Source organism: Trichosurus vulpecula, chromosome 4, assembly GCF_011100635.1.
Source record: "Trichosurus vulpecula isolate mTriVul1 chromosome 4, mTriVul1.pri, whole genome shotgun sequence".
NCBI lineage: Eukaryota > Metazoa > Chordata > Mammalia > Diprotodontia > Phalangeridae > Trichosurus > Trichosurus vulpecula.
This window is the reverse complement of record NC_050576.1, coordinates 224,109,078-224,136,770: the sequence shown is the minus strand read 5'-3', so window position 1 is coordinate 224,136,770 and position 27,693 is coordinate 224,109,078. Positions and strand designations below refer to the sequence as shown.

The following is a 27,693-nucleotide window of genomic DNA, read 5'->3' as shown; positions in this document are numbered from 1 at the left end:
TATTTCCAAGTACTCTCAGTCCTGGCAATGAGCACAACATATGCTTCCAACATGAGCATCCCATTCCACAAATAGGCATGCACTGCCGTGACCTACACACATACACATGCTCCTGCTCTCTCTCTCTCTTTCCCTCTGGTCTGTGCTTTCACTCTGGCTGCATTGTTGTTTTTCAGGCATTTGAAATTTGACTATGTCTACTTGTTTTCCTAAAAGCAGTTCTGGAGCCCAAGACTCTAGTGTCTTGAGAGATGCTGACTGCTGAAACATGAACTACTTTAGCAATGTAGTATCTCCATGTAAATTAGATTTCACAGGATATGTAAATAAAGGAAATACGATTATTCATCGTACCCACAGTTTTCTCACACAGAAAAAGACAATGGTATTATAGGGCCTTCATTGTTGACAGATATGACAGTTATACACATTTTAATTTATTTTTTAAAAGTGTGCATCAGTCTCCCTCCATTCTCTGAAGAAGTTGGGATGCTATAACTGCAGAATAAGCTACCAGACCTTTCATTTCTGATTACAAACTATCTTGCTGATTTTATCCCAACCCTGTAGGGTATGACAAACTCTCCTTGTCGAATCTGAACATACATACCCTCTGTTTGGTATCATTTAAATTCATCCAATGGCCTTCAATCCTTCCATACTGATTAAGGATTTTTTTTCATGCCTGGTTAAAATGTTTTTGATTGAGATATCTAAGCCTTGTTCATATTTCTGATTGGTTCATTCAAGAAGTCCAGCTGCTCTGTAATTTCTGATATATTGTTATGGAATTCCTATCTTATACTCTCCCCCCCCCAATTTAATATTTGCTATTGCAAGCAAATCTACTGGTTGGGGCTTAGCAAAATCTATAGTCCCCAATCTTGGATAGCTCTCTAGTGGTTGAAAAAGCTCTGCATATTATTTCTGCATGCATTCCCTAGGTTCTTATACTAAAAAGTCTGTGTGGCACCATTCCTGATCAAGTTCAGTAACTACCCCCCTCCCCCCACCATACACACACATCAGATTTTAAAATCCTGCTGGGGAAGGGTGGAAACTCTGCCCTCCAGTTCTAATCTCTTTCTGAGATGGGGGAAAAACATACAATTTCCAAGTTCTTTAAGTTAAGCTAAGCTAGCCCTCTCCCTGACCCGTAAGGCAGCCAAGCTGAACCTTGCTGGGATAACTGTTATATTCTTCCCCTGTTTTGGGAATGTTGCAGATAGACAGTGGTGATGACGATGATGATGATGATGATGATGATGATGATGATGATGATGATGATGATGATGATGATAGCTAGTATTTATATAGGGTTTTAAGATTTGCACACAAATGCTATCTCACAACAATCATGAAAATAAGTGCTATAATTATCCCCATTTTTAAAATGAGGAAACTGAGGCAGGCAGATGTGAAGTGACTTGCCCAGGGTCACACAGCTAATTTTATGAATTTGAACTCTAGGCTCACAATAATAATGCTAGCATGGACATTTTTGTACAGAAAGGTCTTTTCTCACTGTCAGTAACATCCCCAATAGTGGGATGTTGGTTCAAAAGGTATGAACAGTTTTGTAATTTTTCTTGCATCATTCCAAATTGTTTCCCAAAACATTTGAACCAAATCATAATTCTACCAGCAGTGGAATGTATTTTCCAACAACCTCCAGCAACCCTGAATTTTCCCAAAATTTTTGACAATTTGGTGTACGTAAATTCGCTTTAATTTGCATTTCTCTGGTTATTATCCATTTTCTTCAGATGACAGTACCAAAGATTTATACCAATAAGGTTCTTTGGATATCTCTAGTCTAATCTCATTTTATGGGTGAGGAAACTGAGACCCGGAGAGATTAAGTGATTTAGATATCATTGTTAGTAGTTTGTATTTCTCCTTTTGAAAACTGTTCATCACCTTTGTTTACAAATTGAGGAGTATTTCTTAATCTTATAGACTTCCTTAAATTCCCTATACATCTTAGATATCAGATTTTTTATCGGAGATGTTTATTGCAAAGATTTTTTTCACCCTCAGGCCATACCTTTCCTTCTTATTCTAACTGTATTGGATTTTCTTATACAGAACCCTTTAAAAACTTTTGCATAACCAAAGTCATCTTTTTTTTAATATTCCCCAAATTGAGGTTGGGATCAATTATACAGGAAAGCATAGTTCAAAAAGAAGACACAAGATAGACCAAAGACTTGAAGGTTATACAAAAGTCTTATAAAGAATGAAATACATTCTATTTTAGCTGATGGGAAAATGCTTGTTGTTAATGTAGTTGCTGTTCCTTGGTCAACTGTCTGCATATAGTCAGGCGATCGACTTCTCAGAGCTAAGATCAGAATTAGTATTTAAAAATTCATAATCAAAGAGGAGGTTTTTCAGATAACATGATGGTCTACTTAAGGAATCCTGCAGAGTTGACTAAAAATTAATTGGAGTAATAATCAATAAAGTAGCAGCAAGATATAAAATAACCCCTCATAAATCATCTGCTTTTCTATATATTTCCAATAAAACCCAGCAAGGAGAGATAGAGAAATTCTATTCAAAATTACTACATAATCTACTAAATGTTTGACAGTCCACCCAAGACACACAGGAACTATATGAATACAACTACATACCGCTCTTTACAGAAATAGACAGATTTAAATAATCGAGGAGATTGTAATTGCTCATGCCAGCATAATAAAAGTAACAATACTTACATTAACTTATTTTCTCAGTGTCATGCTAGTCAAACTACCAAAAGATGATTTTTAGGGAGCTAGAAAAAATATTAACAGTTCATGTGAAGGAACAACAGCAAAATTCTCAAGGGAAATAATAAAAGAAAGTAGGAAAGAAGAGAGCCTAGCAGTAACAAATTTCAAACTGCAGCAGTAGTCATAAAAAAATTAATAATGGTTAAGAAATTTAAAAATTTATAAGTTGGACAAATTAGGAGCCCAATATACAGAAGCAAGAGAACATAGTAGTATAATGTTTGATAGTCCCAAAACCTCAGTTACAGGGGTAAGGGACTCAGAATTTAAAAAAACAAACAAACTGCGAAACAAACTGGAAAGCAACCTGGCAAAATTAAGCTTAGACCAACACCTTACACCATTTACGAAAGTAAGCTCCAAATGGATATAGGACCTAGACATAAAAGCTCAAATCATAAACAAGTTAGAGGAAAAAGAAAGGAAGTGCTTTTCACAGTTATGGATAGGGAAATAGTTCTTGACCAAAGAAGAAATAAAGAGGATCATAGAAGAGAAAATGAGTAGTTTTGATTACATAAAATTTTAAAATTTGTTCAAATAAAATCAATGCAGTTAAAATTAGAAGGGCAGTGTTAACTAGGGGAAAAATCTTTATAGCAAGTTTCTCAGATTAAGTTCTGATATCCAAGCTGTATAGGAAACTGATTCAAATAAGAGTCATTTCCCAATAAATAAATGGTCAAAGGGTAGAGATAGGGAGTTTTTAAAGGAGAAATCCAAACTATCAACAATCACAAGAAAAAATTCTTCATATAACTAATAATAAGAAAAATGAAACTTAAAATGCTTGAGGCCTACTTCTCAGATTGACAAAGATAATTTTTTTAAAGAAAAGAATATGAGGATTATAAGAGAGCTACAGAAGAACAGACATACTAATGCATTGTTAATAAAACTATGAATTAATCTAGCCATTCTGGTAAGCAATTTGTAACTGTATCTTAAAAAGTCACTAAACTATCCATACTGTTAAACCTCATGATGCCACTAGAAGGCATATGCCCCAAAGAGATATATATAAAAGAGATAAAGGAACTATATGTACAAAAATACTCATAGCAACCTGCTCTGGTTTGGGGGCTCCCCTCAGGCTAGTCCCCTGGTAGTTTAGGTAAAATATTGGAACACAATAGGTCGTTCAATAGTCTACAAATTAAAGTAACCTGGAAGTCGAGTCTCAGTTGAAGGAATTAGAGATGTTTAGAGAAGAGAAGGGAACAGAAGAGCTGTCTCTTGTGGAAGAGGGATTGGATTTATTCCACTTGGCCACAGGAAGCAGGACTCATAGCAATGTATAAAAGTTTCTACTCTGTAGGATTCTTTAAGTAGACCATCATGTTATCTGAAAAACCTCCTCTTTGACTATCAGTGTTTAAATACTAATTCTGATCTTAGTTCTGAGAAGTTGATTGCCTGACTATATGCAGACAGTCGACCAAGGAACAGCAACTATGTTAATAACAAGCATTTTCCCATCAGTTTAGATAGAATGTATTTCGTTCTATATGGTGTGAGGGCTTGCTGACCAGGGCTCTTCACCTACCTTTGATGTCCACCTGCCACCCAACTCTCACCTGTGGCTCCAAGAAGCTATAGTATGTGCAGCGGCCACACCCTCTTAGCTAATGAGCTAAGCCAGGTTGAGGGTAATTGACTAGCCTCAAACCTGCCAGTGACTTAGGGGGATGTCTGCCTCAAGCATGTGAAGACTTCCCCTCAGGCAGAGCGGGAGGATGAGAACAATTTGTTCCACTGGTGCTGTGGAGTACTTAGAGGTTGGCTTCAAAGATGCCAAGGTCATCTGCTGCATCCTGGGCCATCTCCAGTTGTCCTGATTTTTGTCTTGCCATTGGACTTCAGTGACTCTGGAAGAGAGAGTGAGGCTGATGACTTTGTGTGATTCTGCCTCACTTAAATCCAATTCATGCACAAGTCAAGACATCACCCTAAAATGTCATTGATCCTCTTCTAAAGTGAAGGACAAACAACATCTTGATAGACTAAATATACTCCTTTAGAGATAATGAAGCTTCTGAAGCATCCAGGAGAAGCTTAGTGTGACAGTGTAACAAGGCACTGGCCAAGCCTAGCCCTTGTGAATGATGGAGTCTCCATGGGGGTTTCAGAGTATATGTAGGTAGGACTTTTTCCTGCTCTTTTAACCATATGGTAAAGAGATGGAACCATGCAGTGAAGAGCTGAATAGAAGTGGGAGTTGCTACAAAAGCCTTCTTGAAGGATAGCTCATCTGTTGGGTGAGAGGGCCTGAGGCCTCTCCTATCTGATGAGGGTCACTTGCCTACCACCAGAGAAGTGAGAAAGGACTAAGTTGCCTCAGGGAGTCTTTTCATATGAACTCCCATTACCACTCAGCAGCCAGTAAAAAATCCATCTCCTTCTTCTTCATGTGCCTAGCACACCAGATGCAGTCATAGTTGCATACACTCTGATGTGCACTTAGCAATTATATCACAGCCATAAGGGCTAGCTTTGGCCAGTCCCCTTTCAGAATAATTTGTACCATATGTCCTTGTCAAATGTTTTATGTGATAGTTGAGTGCTCTGAGCTAGGGATTAGAATCACCTGATCCTCCTCCTTCTACTGATGAGATGTAACTTCAAAGTAATATGACAAACAGAGTCTTTTTAACTCCTACAAATGAACCTTGTTCAGGCAGCTAGGTGGCGCTGAACCTCGAGTCAGGAAGATGAGTTCAAATCCAACCTTACACACTTACTGGCTGTGTGGCCCTGCCCAAGTTACTTAACCTTTCTCGGCCTCAGTTTCCTGATCTTGAAAATGGGGATAATAATAGCACCTATTTCCCAGGGTTGTCAAGAGAATAAAATGAGATCATGTTTGTAAAGGGCTTTGCATTGTAAAAATGCTCATTATTGTGATTCTGAACGTAGTCACTTCAGGACACTGCACATTTAATCCATCCATGCTGCAGTTCAATTTCACATTTCTAGAATTCCTGATGTTCCCCAATTACAAGTTTTTGCAGCATGATCTTTTAAATCATCAGTGGTTCCAGGTATTCATTCTTTGAGGATAAATCCAATTTGCCAAAATGGCCAAAAAGTCCTGAATCTAGTAAACAAAGTAATAAACTAAAAGAAAGAAACCAACATTCCCTCCCTCCAAAACCAAAACCAAAACCAAAACAACCTCCCAAGTGTTAACTATAAAATGATGAAATGGGGTTTCTTGTAAATTGGCTTTAAAGCATCCGTTCCAGGATTACCCTGGATTAGTTCCCTCCAGAGCAAGACGATTGTAAGACACCAGAGGATAAAAACATGGTCCAGGTCCTTTCCTTGCTGGGACCACTTCCCTTTGTTGCCCTCTTCCCCGTGCTGATCGAGTTCCTAAACACTTCCTCATTTGCCTGCCCATTTCTGCTCCTTTAGTCTCTGTACATCTCACCTAGGCACTGGACATTTAAATGGACATTTTCTCTGTCCTCTACTGTTGGTATATTTACTGTGCTGTTGATTTCTACAGCTTACCTGGCCTCTGTGCCATGGCTTTCTAAAGACTCTACTCTTGCATGTCTGAGACTAGCCTTGTCCCTTATGGGGTACACGAGAATACCATAATTCTCTTCTAGGATGGACCCTACTATTTATTTCTTTGTTTGTTTTTACAGCTCCCTAGGAGAAGCCTGGGCCCAGGTAAAGAAAAGTCTGGCTGACGAGGCTGAAGTCCATCTCAAGTTTTCTTCCAAGGTGACCTTCCTCTCCGCATCATGTCAGATATGTACATCTCAGTGGGGTAACAAAGGGTTCTTCTCCCTTCCCCAGCTACATCCCGAAAGCACTAGGCTTTAACATCCCTTTGATATTTTAAAGGACCTTTTGTAGTTCCCGCTTTTTCATGGCATAGATCAGGCATTAGCTGTACCTAGGATGGCATTTTCCCCAAGGGAAAATTTTCAGTTGGTGAAACTGTAAGAAAGAGCTTATTAGAGTCAAGGAGACCCGGGTTTGAATATAGGCTCTGATACTTACTTTTGAGGTCACTAAATTGTTTCTAAGGGTTCTTTCAGGTTTAGATTCTATGAGAAGTCTATGATCCTATCATGTTATACTATCAAGTTTGTCTGTGGCACCCTTCTGCATGTCTCACATGGGACAAACAGGGACAGTTTGTGCTGTCACTTAGGATTTCTAGACCTAGCTCCTCAGGTGCCTGCTTCCCCATGCTTCCTTCTGGCTGTTCAAAGCTCCCTTGACCACTTCCACCACTTTGGAACCTTTCTGTGGACTATATTACCACTGCTGTAAAATTCTCCTCCTTTCTAGTCCATCTGTTAAAGTGCCTAGAACAGGGATAGGGAACCTGCAGCCTCAGGGCCACATGTGGCTCTCTAGGTCCTCAAGTGTGACCCTTTGACTGAATCCAAACTTCACAGAATGAATCCCCTTAATAAAAGGATTTATTCTATAAACCTTGGGCTCAATCACAGGCCACACTCAAAGACCTAGAAGACCATATGTGGCCTGGAGGCTGCAGATTCCCCACCCCTAGACTCTCTTTCAGACTAAGCTCAGGTAGGTGTTAGAAGGGAAATATATCTGAGATCAAAATAATTAACAGTGATATGTGAATTACTTACAGTCTCAGCCTATAAGGGCAACAGCTGTGGGACAATGGAAAGAACACTGACTATGGTGCCAGAGAACCCAAGTTCAAATTGTGCCTCTGAAATTTACTACCTATGTGATTTTAAGCAAGTCACCCTCCCTGACCTCAGTCTCCATATCTCTAAAATGAGGAGATTGGACTAGATGATTCTGAGGTCTCCTGTCTCTAACTCTGTGATCCTATATCAACCTTCCCTGTAGGGTTTTTATTTTAAATGGGGAACTCGTTAATTCCAGTAAGTAAAACCATATGACTGGAGACTCTTTGCTGCATCACATACCTGTCAAAGAGGGTTCAGCATTGGAGAGTCACATTATCCTGGTGTCAATCTAACAAATATTTAATGAGTTGAATGAATTGAACCGGATTAAGCACTTACTGTTTGCCAGACCCTGTGCCAGGGAGTCAAAGGTAAAAGAGAAAATGACATATTTCATCACCTGAAAGAAGATTTCAGTCTAGTACGGGAGATGGAACAAGTTATGAAAAAACATAGAGTGTAAGGGGCAAATGAAAGATTCAGATAAAATTTTCTCTGCCAACTCTAATATGCTGTGTTGCTGTGACTTTATAAAAAACAGTCCTGTAGAATAGGGGTTCTTAACCTGAGGTCCTTGGAAAGATTTCAAGGGGTCCCTGAACTTGAAAAGAAAAAAAAATGCATCTTTATTTTCACTATTTGACAACTGAAATTAAGCATTTCCTTCCATTATGGATTTTTAAAAATTATTCTGAGGAGTCCATAGACAAAAGTTAAGGTCTTCTGCTCTAGAAGCTGACTGATTCCTCCTAAGTTGTGCCTCTTAAAATGGGCCCTGAAAATGGGCCAACCCAAAGTATGCATAACCATGATAAGTAGGAAGAGTGCACCATCCGGTCAGTCATATTTTTTCTAGAAAAATATAATTTTTGTTAAAAGGAAAAACTGTCACTGGGTAGTCCTAGTCACTACTTTTGTTTTTCAAACTAAAGTCAAAATACCAAATAGAAAAAGATTTTAAGGAAATGCAAACACCTTGAGATTGTTTAGCTCACAATCCAGTATATGAGTTTTCTCTATTAAGATATAATTTATATTAATAGGAAAGTATAAATTACTAGTTAATTCTCACAACTTTTGTTTTGCTAATAGTCAAAATAAAACATAGAACAAGATTTAAAGATATATAAACAATTTGATATGGTTGAAGTACTTTCTTGCCCAAGGCTTCAATCGCAGTTCATCATTGTTTATCATAATTATTGTTTTCCTTCTTAGGGCTAAGTAGAAAACACTTTTAAACTCACACTGGGCTTTCCTTAGAATTAGAAACTTTTTGACTCTCTCCAATTCAGGCTTAGTTCTTTGTACTTGAGTTAGCCTTCTTCTACAACATCCTCCATGAGTTGTCATCTGGCCTGCACTTGAAGTCCTTTGGAGGAAGTCATTATTCCTTAAAGCAGTCCGTTCCATTCTCAGACCACTCCAGTTGTTAGGAAGTATTTCCTTATGTGGAGCTAAAATTGGCTTCTAATATTTTCTACCCACTGTTCTTAGATTTTCTCTCTAAGGCCAAGCAGAACCTAAAAACTCTTTAAATCATCAAAGAAAAATATCATGTCTTCTCTCCCACCGCTCCCTCTACCAACCCACGCTACCAATCCCTACTACCACCAACTTAGGTCTTCTCTTCTTCAAGCTGAGACTCCAGTTCCATCTTTTCTTTAGGATTCCAAAGCTGGATATGCTCCCTGCTTAAGGTATTAAAAGCTTTTAATTGAATGCTTGCCCAAATGATGTTAACTGGGCTCAGATCTCTGGCTGTGAATCTTAGAACCTTCTTCCTATAACTTTGATCTGCTCCAAGACCATGTTCTGTCTTTCTTATGTACTTCTTGAAAGAGAGCAAAAAATAAAGCATGGAGAATTTCAGCCAGTTGAGTGGTGGCTGATTCATACTGGCATATGATGTCATGTTTTATTCCTGGCTCCTGGCTTGGATCTCCTCTCTCATGAATTTCTGGGCACTCTTCCTACATTCCAGTTGCTCTCCATGGTCTCTGGTTTGGTAGACTCACCTGAAGAGCTTTCTCCCTTCCCATTCTTCTTCAAGTTAAAGGCCTTCTGATTGGATTGGTAAGATACTAGGCAAGTATATTCCTAACAACCACCTTTGTAATATAGGTTTGGAAATATTATCCTCATTTCATAGATGAGAAAACCAAGGCTCAGACTAGGTAAGAATCTTTCTGTTATTCTCTAAGGTCATTGCTAGTAAGTGCTGAGTGCTAGGATTCAAACCTAGGTCTCCAGACTTCAAGTCCAGTACTCTTGGAAGTAGAGCCCAGGACAATTTCTCTTTATGGTTTCTTTTAATCAATGTGAATGGCTGTCACCTTGGAGCACTGAGCCTCTCCCCTTCCTGCTGTTTTCCTCCCACCAGCTCCACAGTGAAGTGGAAAAACCCCTGATGAATTTCCGTGAAAATTTCAAGAAAGATATGAAGAAGTGCGACCATCATATTGCAGATCTGCGGAAACAACTGGCCAGCCGATATGCTTCGGTGGAGAAGGTAGGCTGTCCCAGAGCAGGGGAGGATCCCCTGCTTGGCAAATGTAATAAGTGGTGGATGGAGAAGCTCAGGAGCAGCTGCCTCTGTTGAAGCCATGCAGGCAAGGCTCTGGCAGTCCCACAGTGACATTGAAATGACAGTAATCCTTGATATACCCCAACCCAGAGCCAGTAGAAGTAGGCTAGAGCAATTCTCTCCCAAGTATCTCCTGTTCTCATTCAGCAATATTTATTGAAGACCTGTCATGTTAAATTAACTTGCAGGTTGTAAGTAGTGGCAGTGAGAGAATCAAACTCAGATCCTCTGACCCCAAATCCAGTATAGGATTATGCTATCCTTCCTAGCTCTTGCTGCCCTTGCCCGTCCCCCACCAGTAAAGTGCATGCTTTGGGTTGTTTTCCTAGCAGTGAGAATGGGTTTGTTCTTTTGGGGGTAGTTAGGAGAGACAGACTCAGATAATTTTCCCTATAAGCACCTTCTTCCCCTGCAAGTCGTGGCGACTGAAGGGGGTGTAGATCTGATGATGGAAGGGGTGGTAGGAGATAACTTGGCAATAGAGTGAAAAGTTGGGCAAGCAGTAATAGCCAAGGTAACAAATAAAGGTGAAATAGTGATGGGAGGGTGGGCCTGGAAGTGGCTTCAAATGCATCCCAGACCCATGCTCCCGCTTAGAATGGGCTTCCTGAGTTATGCAATGGATGGAATCATACAACCACAAAATATCAGAACCGGAAGGGATATCAGCACTCATTTAGTCCAACCCCACCATTTTACAACTGAGAAAACTAATACCCGGAGAGAAGATACCATTTTCATATCTTCTATTTTTTAATGGTACGACCTATAATATTAAGGTTATATACCTATTTTGAATTCATTGTAGAATGGGGCATAAGATGTAAGTAAAAGTCTAATTTCTGATTTTCTCAGCAAATAGGGAATTTTTTCTAAATAGTTTGTTTTCTGAGTGGCAGCTAGATGGCATACTGGGGAGAGCACTAGCCCTGAAGTGAAGAAGACCTGGGTTTAAATCTCACCTTATATACTTACTTCACTCAGTTTCATCATCTGTAAAATGGAGTTGATAATAGCACCAGCTCCCAGGGTTGATGTCAGGGTCAAATGAGATCATTGTACAAAGCTTAGCACAGTGCTTGTTTGGCACACGATAAGCACTGTATAAATGTCAGCCATATTATTACCATCATTATCACACACTGAGTTATTGAGTAGATGGAAAAGGCCATGGAGCGAGTCAGTGGCAGATTTGAACTAGAATCTAGAGTAACATTTATTTCTGAACGCACGATCCCTAATTCTGCCAGCCACCACCTGCCACTCTATGATGTTATTCTTGGCACACGGGTCCAAGCCGAGGGGAATGTTAGGTGTGTCCAGATCGAGGTTCTGATAGACTTCGTAGAATGGTGAAACATCTGTAAGATGAGGAACATGACTTACCTGCCTGCATAGAGGGCCGGACTATGTGACCTCTTGAGATCTTCCTCCAGCTCTTAAGAGCTATGTTTTCCCTTTTCGTTCTGTTTGGTCTAAGGCACGGAAGGCCCTGACAGAGAGGCAGAAAGACTTGGAGATGAAAACCCAGCAATTAGAAATCAAACTTAGTAACAAAACTGAAGAGGACATTAAGAAAGCCAGGAGGAAGTCTACACAGGCTGGTGAGTTCCCAAGGCTTGCTATGGGTTAAGAATCATACCTTTATTTAAGTAAAAAGTTCTGTTTTTCCTTATTCTCATTTACATGTTTTGGAGATTCTGATAAGCTTTGATGGGTAAGTGGATTAAGTCCCAGAGGTGAGAGGACTGGAATAAGAGAATAGGGGCAGGAAGGGGATAAAATGGAGAGACCAAAGGGAACTTAATCCTTACCTCCCAGAATGCCTCCCCTTCTTCTCTCAGTCCTGCAGTCCTACTCTAGGGAAACCAGATGCTTCAGAATAAGGTTGTCCTTATAGATTAAACTTCAGATTGGTGTTGCTGGTGTAAGAGGGAGTTGGGGAGTTCTTCTGTGATGAGGAAAACTGCCCATAAGAATGTAGGCAGCCAAGAAAAGGAGAATCTTGGACAGACACCTCCTCATTTCCTTAACAAGATTGGATTTTTGTAAATTTACCATCTGGGTTAGGGAATAGAACCCAGGGAGATTTCCTCCCTTTACCGTCCTCTCAACTAGGAGATATTCACAGCCAGACGGAAGGGACCATCTCCCAGACCTAACTACAGCTAGGTTCAGATTAGTGTGAAAAAAGCATCCCCCTGAAGTGGTCACCTATTTGAATTCACACCGCATAATTCCATTGGGCTGGAATCAATTACCGTATTTTACATAGTTATCACTTCAAATAGTGCAAATTTGAATAAATGTGAATATGTGTATCCCAAGGCCCAAATTAGATGCCTTGAATTAAGCAAGTATTGGTTTGGCTTTGATTTTGACTAACTCCTTATATTACAATTCCTGAGACCAGATGCAACTGAGAAAAGCAGCCTTTACCCCTGACCTGATTTTCTCTGGTTCTTCAAATGAAGTCTCTACTGCCCCCCAGTGATGAAAATTAGCTAATCCCCAGAAGTACAAAATCTCTTCAGTCCTTTCTAAAGTTATGAGGATGGAGGGCCAGACTGACCTTGTAGAAAGGATGATTTATAAAAAGTGTAATGGAAATGTTGTTTTATTGCTCTCACATACAGTAATATTAAAGACTGGGATAAAATGGATGACATGCCACCAATTGCGAGACAAAGAATTGTGATGTGATGAGAAGGGCAGGGAAGACCCTGATTTCCCCCAACACTTTCACGTGACCCCTGTGTAACCTTGTCCAAGTCCTCTCTCTGGATCTCACCTTCCTAAAATTAAAATGACCACATGAAAATAGAAGGAAACTATCACCACTTGAGAAAGTAATTTCGGAATCATCTATCTGAATGCAGTTAGACCATTGTTATATTGAAACAAAAATCAAAACCAAAGCCAAATTAGTAGAAAGGATAAAAATGCAAAGAAAACAGCCAATTTGACCCATTTAAATAGCATCAGTTGGACTTATTTATGCCCCCCCCCAAAAAAAAACATAAGTGAAATAAACAGACACTGGCATAGATAGACTACCATTTTTATGGGAGTTTAAAGCAGTTACCATAATGGGGCCAAAAGAAACCACTGCAGCCAGCGAGCACCTATGGATTGGGAGTCAAGATCTGGGTTCAAATCCCAGTTCTGCCTCCTACTATGTTGTATCTTTGGTCAAGTCACAACCACTCTGTCCCAGTTTCCTGAACTAGATGATCTCTAAGACATCTTCCAGAGATCTAAATCTGTGATATGCAAAATGAAAGAGTTGGACTAATTGATCTTCAAGGTCCCCTCTACCTCTAAAATTTCTATTCGTTAACCCCGGGCAATTACAATGATATGCCACCAAGTTTCCAATTAATGATACTTGCCTTAATGAGTTGTCAAAACCAGTTGAGCTGAGAAGTTCTGTCTTCGATAGATTTCATTCTCCCTTTTTTCCAATAGGGTCTAGTTCCATACCCTTCAGGGTACCATTCCATAGTCCCACAAATATCCCAGAAACTTGAGGAACCATAGTATTATATTTTTAGGATCACCAGATTTTGAACTGGAAACACTCTCAATTTACAAATGAGGCAAGTGAAGCTTAGCTATATTAAATAACTTGTATACAGTTACACAGGTAACAAATAACAGAGCCAAGGTTCAAATCTGGATCTTTTCAGTGTTCTTTTCACCATATTATGAATAGGACTTAAAGTGACCCACCCTTAAGAGACCTATTCCTTGAGTTTCCTAGTAATGGAAATTGGTCTAGATGTACCCTTCCACCCAGTCCCCTTTGTGATAAGTGGAACAGCCTGTGATGAGGGAACAAAGCAAAACTAATTTGAAACTGTCACCTTGGTCACATTATCATGGTATTTTACGCAACCGAGCCAAGGAACAACTTACCTAAATGGGCCAAGGAACAATTATTGAACAACTGAACGAGGTTGGTAGGCCTTGGGGATTGTTGAACAAGTTCATTTAATGAGGGGTTCGTGTTAAGTTATAGAAAATTTAATCCTTAATGTTTATTACTATGCAACAACATGTATGTTGGATCCCTGACCTCAACAGTCCCCAGTCAGCACCCTGAGCCCCCACTGTCTATATGACCGTGGTTAGAAGAGAAAAGATTGCCATGGAGGTGGGGAAAATAACTCTATTTAGGGCCATGGAGGAAAAGTAACTTTGTTCCTTCTGTGTTTTCAGGAGATGATCTGATGCGCTGTGTGGATCTCTATAATCAGGCCCAGTCTAAGTGGTTTGAAGAGATGGTGACAACCACCTTGGTATGGATCTGTGACTGCCCTCCAAACTCCCTTCAGGGGATGGGTGGCATCCTTTTGAGTGAAGTGACTTGTGCTACAGGCTCCATCCCACTGGAGATCAGAGGAGTTCTTAGCGGAATAGTAAGGGGGATGGAGGAGGGCCAGGAGGCCTGACTCTTGCTAGCTAGAACTTAATCTGTTATGATAGAATCCAAGCTGTGGATCTACATGTAGGGTTGTTTGTCCTTTTCCCGCAGAATCACCTAATTCAGCTCTCAGCCTGAGATAATTTTTTACAAATCTATTAATCTTTTACTACCAAATGAGCACAAGATTTAGAACTGAAAGGGGACCTTACTTTTTCCAGATAAGAAAATGAGGCTCAGTGACTTTCCCAAGGTCACAAGGTAGTGAGAAACAGAGCCAGCCTTTGAACTCAGATCTTCTGACTTTAAACCCAGTGTTTTTTCCACTAAGTCCTTATTTTTTTATTTATTGAGAGATTTTTGTTCTGAGACATGACTCTCCCCAAATACCAAACAACACCCCCCACCAGTTAACTAGATTCCCCCAAAACAGTTAACTAAAACCACCTGATAGCATGACTATACATGTCCTTGAAACTTATAATTTTTTAAGGATTCTTTCCCCACTTCATCTTTTCCCTAGTGACTGGCTGAACTGTACAACACCTTCCACCTGTGCTCAGAGGAGTAAGGATAACTTCCCAGGCTGCCTCTTGGCAGTTCTAGGTCTTGGCATAATGTAGAACTTGTTTAATGGGGAAAGAGTAAAGCAACTGTCCCTAGACCCAAGTGGGGAGAGTATATCTATCTGCCATATTCTTGTGATGCCTGGTAGAGGCAAAGGGATGGACCTGGTAGACTTCAAACCCAAGGATGGAAAGGGGTCTTTTAGGAAAAAGAAAGCAAGTGCAGAATCAGTTGTTTCCTTGGAGAGTTTCCAACATTAACAGCTGTACCATACCTCCTCCCTGCTAAAAAGGACTCAGACTATTTAGAGCAGTTCTGACCATCCTGGAGGTACGGTTCCTTCTACCACTTTCCCCGTGCTTCTCTGATTTCTTTCTGGCCAGAAGCTAGCACTTAGATATTTACTTTCCAAGTGTGGGCACAGTGGAGTGGATTTAATGTCATATCATTTTGAAAGGACATGTTTTATGGTGCTGAGCTCTCATAGTCACACCTTGTAAAAATTGCCTATTATTAACCCAGCTGTCCTATCCTCTCAAAGCATCAGCCAGCCAGAGGAGATTAGAGGCCTCCACCTGGGATAATGGCCTAGTTTTCCCCCAGTTAATCTCCTAATTAATTCCCAGGCTCACCCCTACCTCCCCATCCCTACCTCTCCAGTTAATCACTTTGGTAATGCCCTAGTTGTACATTGAACAGCATGAATTCTGATCATACAACCCCCCTACATGCCCCAAACAAGCAGACGCCCAGAAATCAGGCTCCCTTAGCGATTTCCCATATCCTAACCATTCTCTAATACAAACTGTAACTTTTGAGTCCTGGCTCAATTAAGTTCATTTTGAAAAATATATTTAATTACTTCTTGTGTGTAAGGCATCATCCTGGGCAGAGACAAAAATGAAACAGAGCCCGCTCTGTTTAAATTTTCCAGAGAATATGTACCATGTACACAAATTAAGTATTGTGCGAGGGAAACTGAAGAGGGAGAAAGCATAAATTACTGAAGGAATAGGGAGGACTTCATGGAGGAAGTGGCATCTGAGTTAACCTTGAACACTGTAAAGTCAGAGCATTTGGGTTCAAATCTTCCATTTACTTGGGTTCATCTCTTCCATCTACTATCTTGGGCAAGTCCTTTCTGGGCCTAATTTCCTCATCTGAAAAATGAAGCAATTATAGATGTGACCTCTGAGATACCTTCCAGCTCCTCATCTTATGCTCCTATGCCTAAAAAGGATTCCAGAAGGTAGAGGAGAAGAGTGCTTTCCAGGTACAGGTTTGTATAAATACTTGGAGGGGAAGATAAAGTTAAGGGAAGATCCAATAGATAAGTTTGACTGGAACATAGGAAAGGGATAGCATGAAAGCCAGATTGTGTAGGATCCAAAACACCAGACTCAGTGTTTGCAGTTAGGAGTCATGAAGATTTTTTAGCATGACCAGCCCTGTGCTTTAGGAAGACTACTTTCATAGCAGTGTGGAAGGTAGATTAGAGGGGAAAGAGAATGGAAGCAGGGAAACCAATTAGTTTATTGTAGTAAATAAATAATAATAGTATGGTGAGCAGTGGAGAGGACTCTAACTGAGGTAGTAATAATAAGTGGAGACAAATGGGATGGATATAAGAGTTGTTTATGGAAGTTTATGAAATCTCCCAGGAAGGAGAGAGACAGAGAGAAAAATAGAGAGACAGAGAGAGACACATACATAAAGAAACAACCACACTAATGAGTCTATGAAGGAGCAGAAGAAGAAAAGAGTAGTATTATGGAAGCCAAAGAAGTGGAAAGTGCCCAGAAAGATGGGTGGTCAGCCATATCAAAAGCCAAAAGGAGTGTAGACTAAAAGAAGATCCATTTACTGATAAGTTAAGAAACCAGTGGTAGATCATTTTGGAGACAGCAGTTTTAGTAGAATAGTAGGGTCAAAACCAGATTGTAAAAGGTCAGGAAGCAGGTGTTGAGGATGTAGAAACAGCAAATGTAGAAGATTCTTTCTACGAGTTTAACAGTGAAAGGAAGGAGAATTTATACAACAACTTGAGGTGATAGTCAAGTAGAGGGTTTTTAAGGGTGGAATGGACCTCAGCATGTTTCCTCAATAGCAGTTGGAAAAAGAGGCAATAGTTAACTGAGAGATTGGGAAGAAAGAGAATCAGTATGAACCTCTGGTGCAGTAAGCTCCTGGACAGTCAATCAAGGAGGAATACAAGTTTTGCCATGAAGCAGGGAGATGAGATAGCATGAATTTGTGGTGGATCTAGGCCATGTAATGTTGTGACTTTCCCCAGTGGCAATCAATAACTTGGTTGTTCAAGTGGAAAACACAGGTGACAGGAGAGACCCAGAACTACAGATTGGCAAAGTGTGAATAGTCCAAAGGGGCAAGGAACTAAAGAATAGTGAAATGCTCAACTCTAGGGCTAGAAAAGGATTGATGGATTAGATCAGGGACTTTATTTCCTTCTCAACTATGTATAGCATTGGAACAGGCCCAAAAGTTTATAATCTGTCAAAAATTCTTGAATCCAAGAGCTTAGTAGAATCTGGTTAGGTTCAAGAATTTGGTAAATAATTGCCAATACTTAGTATCCTGTGGCTGATAATGAGACCGGACTCTACTGAAATGACCTTAAGGTACAGAGAAAAATGCTCAGATACCAGAGAGCTTTTCTTTCCCTGCAGGAACTCGAGAGACTGGAGGTGGAACGGGTAGAGATGATTCGGCAACATCTTTGCCAGTATACACAGCTGCGGCATGAGACAGACATGTTCAACCAAAGTGTGAGTTCCTAACCTTTGGATTTCTATGACCTAGTAAATAGGAGGGTGTACCGGCACGGGATAGGACCAGTGCACTGAGGGCCCAAAGGTGGACCAGTTGAGTAGTCTGCAAATGAATATGCTTTTAGTGTGAGAAATAGGTAGAACACAGCATAGTGCAATGGAAAGAATGCTGACTTTGGAGTCGGAGGTTTGAATCCCAGCTTTGCTTCTGATTGCCTCTGTGACCTAGGAGAAGTCACTTAACCTCTCTTTGTCTCAGTTTCCTCACCTGTAAAATAAAGAAATTGGACTAGATAGTCTCAAAGCACCAAATCCATGATCTAGTGAAAGCAGAATCAACTCAATTTTCCCAGAAGCCATTCTCAGCTCATATAATGGAAACCTTGGAAATCACTTCTATTTCTACAATAGTTTACAGAATATAAAGCATTTTCTTCACAGCCCAGTAGGAACATAATATCTTCATTTTAGAGATGAGCAAACAGGGCTAGAGAGAAGTGATTTTTTTTTCATGGTCTATCACCTGAAAGGGCTGAGGGCTTCTTTCTGACCAGCAGCAAGCCTGTTGGGTATCATCACTTTCAAACTCAATTCCAGACTCTATCCAGTACTGTGCTAGTAAGTCAGTCACCTACCATTTATCAGATGCCTACTATATGTCAGGCACCACTGGGGATTCAACAAAAGGCCAAAAAAAATCTCTGCTCTCAAGGAGCTCACAGTCTAATGGCACTGGTCAAAAGAAAATTTTAATTCCATAGCTAGGCTGCAAAGACAATTCACCCAACTATACAGGGATAATTGAGTCCCCCAAAATTTATTTAATATTTATCTGGTCCTCAGTGGGATTGGAAGACTGGAAAAATTTGGATGCCAAAGAATTAGGACATTGGTGGACTTTGGACACGGACAGATTAAAGTATCAATGCAGTAATAGCTGGATAGCTACAGCTGACAGAGAGAAGCTGTTAGTTTTTGGTTCAGCATCTAGGAAGAAATTAACAGCTACTTTCATCCAGAGACATCTTCAGGTGAAGGAATCATTTAACATTGGTGGGCCCAACTATACCCTAGAACACCAAAAGCATGTGGCTTTGTAGGAGGCAGTGAAGTAGGGAACTCTGCTGAAGTATGTACCATGGCCTACTACTGCCTAAAGGCAAGACCAACATGACCTTGTCTTTTTGATATCATTTCCTAAAAGCTTGGCATCTGCATTCATATAGTCATAGGATCACAAAAAGTTAGGGCTGAAAGGAACCTCAGTCCAATCCCCACATTTCAAGGAGGAAACTGAGACCTAGAGAGGAAAAGTGATTTAGTGAAGGTCACTGAGATAGTCAGGACTGGTACAGATAGTCTTTCTGACTGTTTTTCCAGTTTTTCTTTCCATTCTTCAAAACAGTCTTTACCTTGAAGCCTCAGAACATTTTATTAGGGAACAACAGTTGTGATGTAGGGCTGGTTCAGTGAATATTAATAATAATAATTTACATGTCCCTAGCACCTTAAGTTTTTTACAAAGCATTTTCCCCCAAATACTCTATGAGGTAGGTAATGTAGGTTTTGAGGGGCAGCTAGGTGGCACAATGGAAAAAGAGTACTGGACCTGGAGTCAGGAAGATGAGTCTTCCTGAGTTCAAATCTGGCCTTAGATACTTAATAGCTATGTGACCCTGGATGAGTCACTGAACCCTGTTTGCCTCCATTTCCTCATCTGTAAAATGAGGTGGAGAAGGAAATGGCAAACCACTCCGGTATCTTTGCCAAGAAAACACAAATGGCGTCATGAAGAGTCAGACACAACTGAAAATGACTGAACAACAACAGATGTAGGTATAATTCCTATTTTGTAAATGAGGAAACAAATTCAGAGAAGGGAAGTGATTTATTCAGTCACACAGCTAAAATGCACCAGAGCTGAGATTTGAACCCTGGTCCCCAACTCCAAGTCCAGTGCTCTTTTTACTACAGGCTCCTAATAGAAAAGAAATCCATAGCCTCTTCTTCTCATACCTGAGCCCTAACTATCCTTTCCTCTCTGTCTTCTTTAGACAGTAGAACCTGTGGATCAACTCCTGCGGAAAGTGGATCCTGCTAAAGACAGGGAGCTGTGGGTGAAAGAACACAAAACCGGAGATATCCGGCCTATGGATATGGAAATCTAGACTGAATGAGTCGTTCCTCGAATGGGTTTATTGTTGGGGTTTTGGGATCCCACTAAGAGAAGGGGCTCTCTCTTTAGGGCCCATTGTCATGCCGCGAAGGATTTGCGCTGCCATCCCACCCATTGTCCTGTCTGGTGAGGTAGTTGGAGTGTCTTGTTCCCCAACCCAGACTCAGAAGCAGACACATACACCCCTGCCTTTATCGCCACCATTGCCATCACTAAAGCCCCCAACTCCCCATCCTGAGAGCAAACTGAAGACTTCACTTTCTGGAATATGGCAGAACTCTGTTTATACTCATGTGATATATATAACACCCAGCTGTGTAATGTGCTTGTGATTCTTGAGTCACCAGCGCCCAGACCTCAGCAAGCCTAAGGGCTCCTCCTCTTCATGGAGTCTAACAGCTAGGGGAGGTTGTCAACCCCTTTCTCCAAAATGATCACCAAAATGAAGTGGGCTGGGGTGGAGGGAAGTACCCCCATAGTTAGAATGTCCCTTCTCTATCTATCCAAGTCCTTTCTTTGTGACCTGTGTGGTACTGGGAGCTCTTCCCATTGGCATCTTCTGTAACATTTCATGATAGCATCATCCACTGCGGCCCAAGAGGGAATCCTGGGAAGGAGCACCTGCTTCTCTTATCAAAAAACAGACCCTGCCCTTCTTTTAAGACTCAGAGTGATAATGGTGGAACTACCTCATTAGGCAAACTGGTCCCAGTTTTGAGTGTTCCCTTTTTCCCTTCCCATTTGCCACAAATGTTCTTGTTTTTGTTTTCTTTTGGCATGAACAGTGCTTCCCGATTCTTTGGACCTATGTCCTCATGCTCTATTGTTCTGAGAAATAGCAAATCAATTGTCCAAGCCAGTTTGATTTTTTTTTTTTTAGATTACCCAGTCTCACCATATGAAGCTTTTTAGAAGGCCTTAGTTTTCAGTGTCTCATTCTATTCATTCCAGTGGCTTGGGAGCACATCTGAGGGGCAGGCTACGAATTACCTGCATCCTTCCCTCTCACACCATCATTTATGTTTACCGTTCTCAATCTAGTATTGAGAATCTGCTTATATCAATGTGATTGACCATTTTTAGGCATTGAGGTCCAGGATGTTGGGTTTAGGATGTAATGATATAGATCCTTTATTTGGCTGCCTCCCCTATTCAAGCCCCCTTGGGTCACATTTGCCATCCTGTGCCATCTTATGAGGTACTAGTTATAATTTTCCAACCCAAATCTTGGGTAACAATATCCTTCAAAGTTTTCTGTCAGTGGGGAAAATCTCTCTTTCTTTCTCCTCTGTGGAATCTGCCCAAACACTGCCAATTTCTGTAGTAGAAGACATGGCTTTTCCATTATGATTTTCTGGTGATGATTCTAACTGTTCTGGCATCTCCCTTCTCTTTGACTGCTTCTCCTTACCCCTTATGCTTTAATTGGCACTATACAAATCTTGCTTTTCTTTTTTCAGTTGTTATTCATTTTTGACCTTCAGTTCCGTGAACTAGTTCCCAACAAAACCAAAAGACTTGATTGGAATGTTTTTGCCATTGCTACCTTCAGTACCTTAGATGCCTTCTCCCTTATTTTTTGTTGTACATCTCTCCTACAGCAGCATCCCTGAAAATTAGCCCCTCAGAGTCCCCTTAAATCATGTGTCTGTTGTGAGTGTGATAATTTAAGGGTGGAGGCAAACCCATTAAATCTTAATGCTCATACCTTGGATTTCATAGACTCTTTTTGAGCTGGAAGGAACTTTAGTAGTATCTAATCTACCCTACTATAGGATCAAAGATCTAGAGCTTGAAAGAACCTCGGAAGCTATGTAGTCCAAACCCCTCATTTTACAGAAAAAGAAACTGGGGCCCTGGGAGAGTAATTGACTTACCCAGGCAGTAAGTCTTCTACTCTACAGGGATGTTCTTCTGAAGCCTAAAGAAATTAAGGATCACATTTAGCAGCAGAACTAGGGCAATCTAAGGATCACCTATATTTTCTCTCCTCTGCTTTTGACCTTAAATTCGCATCTATGTAAGTAGTACTTAAATGGTATCCTCCCACCTGTACAAGGTCAGGAATATAAGATTTTGCTGGTTGTTTCTTTCAGGCTGCCACAGTATTTCATTAGTTGTGTCCTGTGAATCCTTCTGCATAGCTCACATGCACATGGAGTGTCTCACTCCTCCAGCTGTTTTTGCTGTGGTGGTTCTTTCGGAAGATGACTGAGCTACTAACCTTAACAAGAAAGCAGTCACCTTTTTTATTCTGATTAAGAACCTAGGGAGGAAGTCAATTTTGGGAAGGTGGCAATATGAACAGTCACAGTGATCTGTTGTTATACAAAGGTGAGGGAGAATGGGTGCTTACATTGAGGCTATCCAGTGATACCCAGCTACTGCTCATATGATTGTAATTCCTTGGTAGAAATCTTTTTTTTTTCTTGGTTTCTTTTTTCACAAAATAAGAGGTGAGTAGAGTGGAGGAGTGGGGTTACAGGGGACTGAGTGGATGAAGAGTCACCTTTGGCTTAGTAAATATATGTTAACACATTTTTCGGGTACTAAACAAAGTGTAAGTAATCCTATTATTAACCCAGTTATTCCAGTGAGTTGGATCTATTTCAGTCTCCTTCATTCTAGCCTTTAGGGAGCCTAAATTTTTCTTTCTCTCAGTATGGGATCAGTATACCTTTTCTTCCTTCCCACTTCCTACTGGGAAGGTACTAGAGGGTCATTTGTGTACCATCACAGAGCAGGCTCTGTCTGCCCTGCTTCCAAAAAAAGCACAAGAGATTTTGATAGCAAAGTAATGTGGATTTAGAAGTTGGCAGTTAAGCTCAGCCATTCTGCAGACTAATAAAAATAGCCATTCCCAAAAAATGACAGCTTCATTCACCAAGCCTCCAATTCATCATCCAAGTATTAATGTCTACTTCAAAAGCTGTGAAATACCGTTCACAGAAGGATGTCTTCAGTCAGGATGGGCAGGGTAGATTTCTTGGAATTAGAGATCTTATTGTTTGTTAACTGTTAAAAAATTTTTGATTTGATTGAGTATAAGAGCCACAGCATGAACAGGCATGAGTGGGCTGCCATCCATATCATTGGATGCCCATCACAGATCATACCGAATTATTTTGAAGCTGGGTAAATAGAAAAAACTTAGGCTATTAGATATACTTCATGTTTTAAAAAATAAATCTCTAGTGAAGCCACTGGCATTCAACATGGATTGGTCTGTTGTCATAGCAACCTCCAGTTGGTTTTTTACCCCCTTTAGAAGCAGGCTAGCCTTCCATCCACTGATGATAAAAGCTACCCCTTATAACTCTCTTTTCCTAATTACTCATAATCAGGTTTTCAACATCCTCAATATAAATTGACAGTATAATTAAATGGGATGAGGTATGGAGAGAAGGGTGAAGACAAGACTTTATTAACTGACTCCCTAATGCTTTATCCCCTTTTATCTATTGGGCCCTTGTCGCAAGTAACCACTTCCTTGTTAGGGCTAAAAATAAAACATTGGTTAGTGAGAGATGCAAACATGAATAATTACAAAATTCATGAATTTATTTCATTCACATTTATATTTTGAAAAGAAATTGCTTTTTAAAATTAAGATCAAATGCCCAATTAGTAATATCAGCAAGTGAAATTATTGGCTGAGCCTGAGTCCAAGCTGTGAAATTCAAATATTTGCATTTTCCCCTGGCCTCTGTGAGCCTTAAAGAATGACAGACTTTATTTCCAACAAATGGGTAGCCTTTATTTAAATAATGTAGATAGCAGCCTAGTTAATTAATTTGCACAATTAAGTGCTTTAAGAGCTGTATTATATTAACTTGCTATATCATCATTTAAGAAAGATAAGGTCACTATGCCTGTTGTCAGCCATTCCTCTCCCATCTTCCCGCCTCCAGGAAGGAAAATGTCCTACCTAGTTTCTTAAAAGGGATGATTTGCATTGGAGATTGGCTTCTGGTCCTCTATCTTCTGCTCATTTTTACAGATATCTCTAGCCTGGTCATAAATATGCTTCATCTTCAAATGCAGCAGTCCCCATGAGCTACATTTTATTCTTGAACTTTATTCTTGAACTCTAGTATTAAGGGAGAAATATCTCCTCTTCGAGCTCATATGGTAAGTAATTGCTGCAAAATATCTATTTGCCACAATGCAGAAATTGTAGAGGTAAAACCCTAGGTTTGGGCATTATTCTTGAAAATAGGTTTAGGTCTCAGAGAAAACCTGAACAATCATGAGGATTCTGACAAGGCTTCTTATAGAGTAGGCAAAAGTATGTCAGAGTGACAGAGAAATAATTATTTTACATGCTTACATAATTTACTTATTACAATCTTGCACATTCCTCTTAGGCCATAAAGAGAAAATAGATCTATAATCCCACAATTCCTTTAATGTCATTAAAAATTGAACAAACTTATACATCCTGGTAGGAGACAAACTTTATCAAAGAATAGGTAAATTAAATCAGGTTACACATTAAACTGCATTTAGAGGATTCACAAATAGGCTAATTGAAGAGGAGGATTCTTATCTATGGAATGCTTAAGGCTCTCTAAGTAAATTATCACATCCTATAAGGAAAGGTTTCAACCACATGAGGTTAATATTAGGATAGACTTTTAATTAACCAAAATTTGTAGGAAGAATGCGTATAACACTGGTTTACCCAAAACCAGTTGTTTTGTTCACGTGTTTCATAGTACTATATGTCTTTCTACCTAAGCTATAATGCCTGGCCAGTTGGGTCTCTATATTCATATCACATAACTATCACTAAAGGACATTTCGTGAACACCAAAGGTAGGAAAAGCATTGGACTGAAATCAAAAGACCTGGGTTCCGTTCCAACCACCTCTTGAAAACTGCTGAGTGACTTTGAGTAAGACACTTCACCTCAGCAGTATAAAAGAGAGTTGAACCCAACCAGACTTCCTCCTTATTGCACCATTTCCAGCTTTGTGGCATAGGCATAGAGGATTTTACTTTATACATGGCCAAACCATGTCTGGGAACTTTCACCCTATCTTTGACCTGATACAGTCTTCATAAAGTTTCCAGCTAACTCTTAGGAAAGGAAACCCATTTCATCTTTGAAATTTGAAAAGTCTGAAAACAATGTTTCTTAGGATTCAAGTTGGGGCAGAATAATGAGCCTGTAGCACTGTCGGAAATAGAGTAAACCCCTCAACAGAGCCACCCCATGGACCTAGCCTAGTCTTTACCACCCATGTCTCCTACATACCTTCTATAGCATGTGTAGGAAAAGTTATGTCTCCAGACCTAAATCTCTGAAGAGGTGGAGAAACCAGGCAGCTTACAGTCCTTTGCACTCAGCCACACACCCCTACACCTACAAGTCATATAGACAATTCTCTGTGCTTCAGGATTTCTCAGCAGCTATCCTTGCCTGCACATCACTCAAAATGATTGACATAAGCCCATCCCCTTCCAAATATTCTGTCCTCTACCCCCATGTTCATCTGTATCATACTTTCAGGCCTTAATGAAAAGTGATCTCTGGAAGACAACCTGGAACATCTCCACAGGACATTTGGTATACTCGGAATCGGGAGGAACAGTGCACAGGGCAAGGGAGTCCAGTGGCTTTTGGATTGGAATTTGGGGGCCTTTTCCACAAGGTTGCATTGTGGCTTAATTGTGGCCAGATTGAGCGTGCCCTCCTATCTACACATGTGTAGTGTGAACCGCCTCATTCAAATCACAGCATATGTATTAGAGGGTAAAAAATTCAGATACTGGAACCAAAGCAAATGGAACCAAACCAAAATGGAACTTGGAACAGTCTTTCTTTTCAGGAGCTTCTGTAGGGAGCTATTTCTTGGGTGGCGGTCAAGATAGCCCAATATTTCTCTCTTACTTAGCCTGCCATGTAATAGAGGGTGTTAAGTTATTCCCCTAAACACTTTCAGTTCAAGAGATCCTTCTATCATTACCAAGATTATGAAATGAGTAGTTCGGGGATATATGGGTGTTTCTAAATTGGTTGGCAGCTGGGGAGTAAGACACCTAAGCATGCCTTGGTGGAAGGTGGCCCACCCTACAGGCCTGGGGATCTTGGATTTTGGTCTATCTCTGCTAATAGTTTGCTATATTATATTGGAGCAAGTAAATTCACCTAATCCAGCACACTGGAACATTTGGAGAGAACCATCTGGACCTTGTCTGGAAGTCTCCTTGCACCCTTACATAGTTTAATTTAGTTTTGTTTTATAGTAGACAGCACCCCAGTATTTGATATCTATTGATGCCAAGAATCCTTTGTCTAACGCTAGTAGTTTTGTCTGTTAAATGAGTTCAGATTGGATGACCTCTGGGGTCCTTCCTTAGAACTCTGTGTTTTTCTCTTTCCCTCCGACTCATCACCAACACCATCACTCCCCTCCTTTGGGATCCTGTGGGGAAATTCTGCTGCAGACACTAGCGGGGAGCAACGAACTGAAATGGGGGAAGTGAAGTCAGTATAGCGAGCATTTACAGCGAGCATTGGTAGAAGGCAGTGTCCCCAGGGACCAACTCTTTCCTTTTTTCCAGTGATTCTATACCTTCCTCCCCCTCGGGATCAATGCTGGATGGGAGGCAGTCATTCCGGAGACATGAGCATACTGCCTTCCAGTATCAAAGTGGAATTTTCTAACAAAATAAACTTGCTTGTTTGGTCTGTTTTCTGTAACTTTTGCTAAATACTTTATACGTTTTTAAAGTTAAAAAGCTGTGTCTCCTGCCAGCATTACTCATTCTGGTATGAATGTGTTTACTTCACATTCTATATCTTTCCATCCTCTTTGGCTTCATAGATTGGTAAATATAACTGATGTAATATAATTTATAAGTAACACTGTTGCAACTCTGATCTCTTTGGAACCTGTAACCCATTTTTCTTCCCATAATGGCATTAGTGTGTATTAAGGCTGAAGAATTAAATGTTTAAAGGGTTTTAATTCTGAATTTGTTATATATAATTGTTCTGTATTATTATAAAGCATTTTCATGAACTTAAACTCTATTTCTTTATATTTTTCTGCAAGTTGGTGTATACACTTCAGATGCTTAGAGTCATTCCATGTAAAATAAACTGTACAGAGACACATCCCAGTTGTGGGGTTGTTTTTTCTAGAGCCCCTTCTTTCTCCTGTCTCCGCAACTTGGCAGTCATTTCACCCCAGTGCATTTCAGTAAGGGATCTAAAGGGCAGCTGAACTAACTGCCTCGTTCCACCAATACAAGGGGTCATCCAATCCTGATCTGTAGTCTCCATCCCCTCCATCTGACCTTCAGTTTTCTCTCATCTCCCAAGTGGGTCACCTTCCTCCCTCAACTCTCTCCTTTTAAGTCTTGCCTATTTATCTCCTATCTTGCTATTGCTCTTACCTCTTCAATTCATTCAATTTGTTAAGGGCCTACTACTATATGCAAGGTATAGCAAGGCAATGTAGTGGCCTCAAGGTCAGGAAGGCCTGAATTCAAATCCTGTCACCAGGAAACTGGTGGTTTGACCCTGAACAAGTCACTTAACCCCACAGTGCCCCAGGCAATTTTTTAAACCTATGAATTTCGGAGCAGTAGTACATCTGCATTAGTAGAGGGAGTTCCTCATGGGGAATTCTTTATATCAATGAAACTACCAGCACAGTAATA

The 27,693-nt window shown here is 40.3% G+C and overlaps 1 protein-coding gene across 3 annotated transcripts in view; it reads left to right on the top strand.

Moving 5' to 3' along the window:
* GAS7 (growth arrest specific 7) overlaps positions 1–27,145 on the top strand; it is a 298,468-nt gene extending 271,323 nt beyond the window's left edge. For all 3 annotated transcript variants that reach the window (XM_036754899.1, XM_036754901.1, XM_036754902.1), the window contains exons 9-14: positions 6,437–6,515; positions 9,858–9,986; positions 11,542–11,665; positions 14,283–14,362; positions 17,742–17,840; positions 19,898–27,145. In XM_036754899.1, coding sequence (XP_036610794.1) covers positions 6,437–6,515; positions 9,858–9,986; positions 11,542–11,665; positions 14,283–14,362; positions 17,742–17,840; positions 19,898–20,011 — 625 coding nt within the window. In that variant the 3' untranslated portion in view covers positions 20,012–27,145. The remainder of the gene's footprint in view (positions 1–6,436; positions 6,516–9,857; positions 9,987–11,541; positions 11,666–14,282; positions 14,363–17,741; positions 17,841–19,897) is intronic.
* Positions 27,146–27,693: the final 548 nt, after the last annotated feature.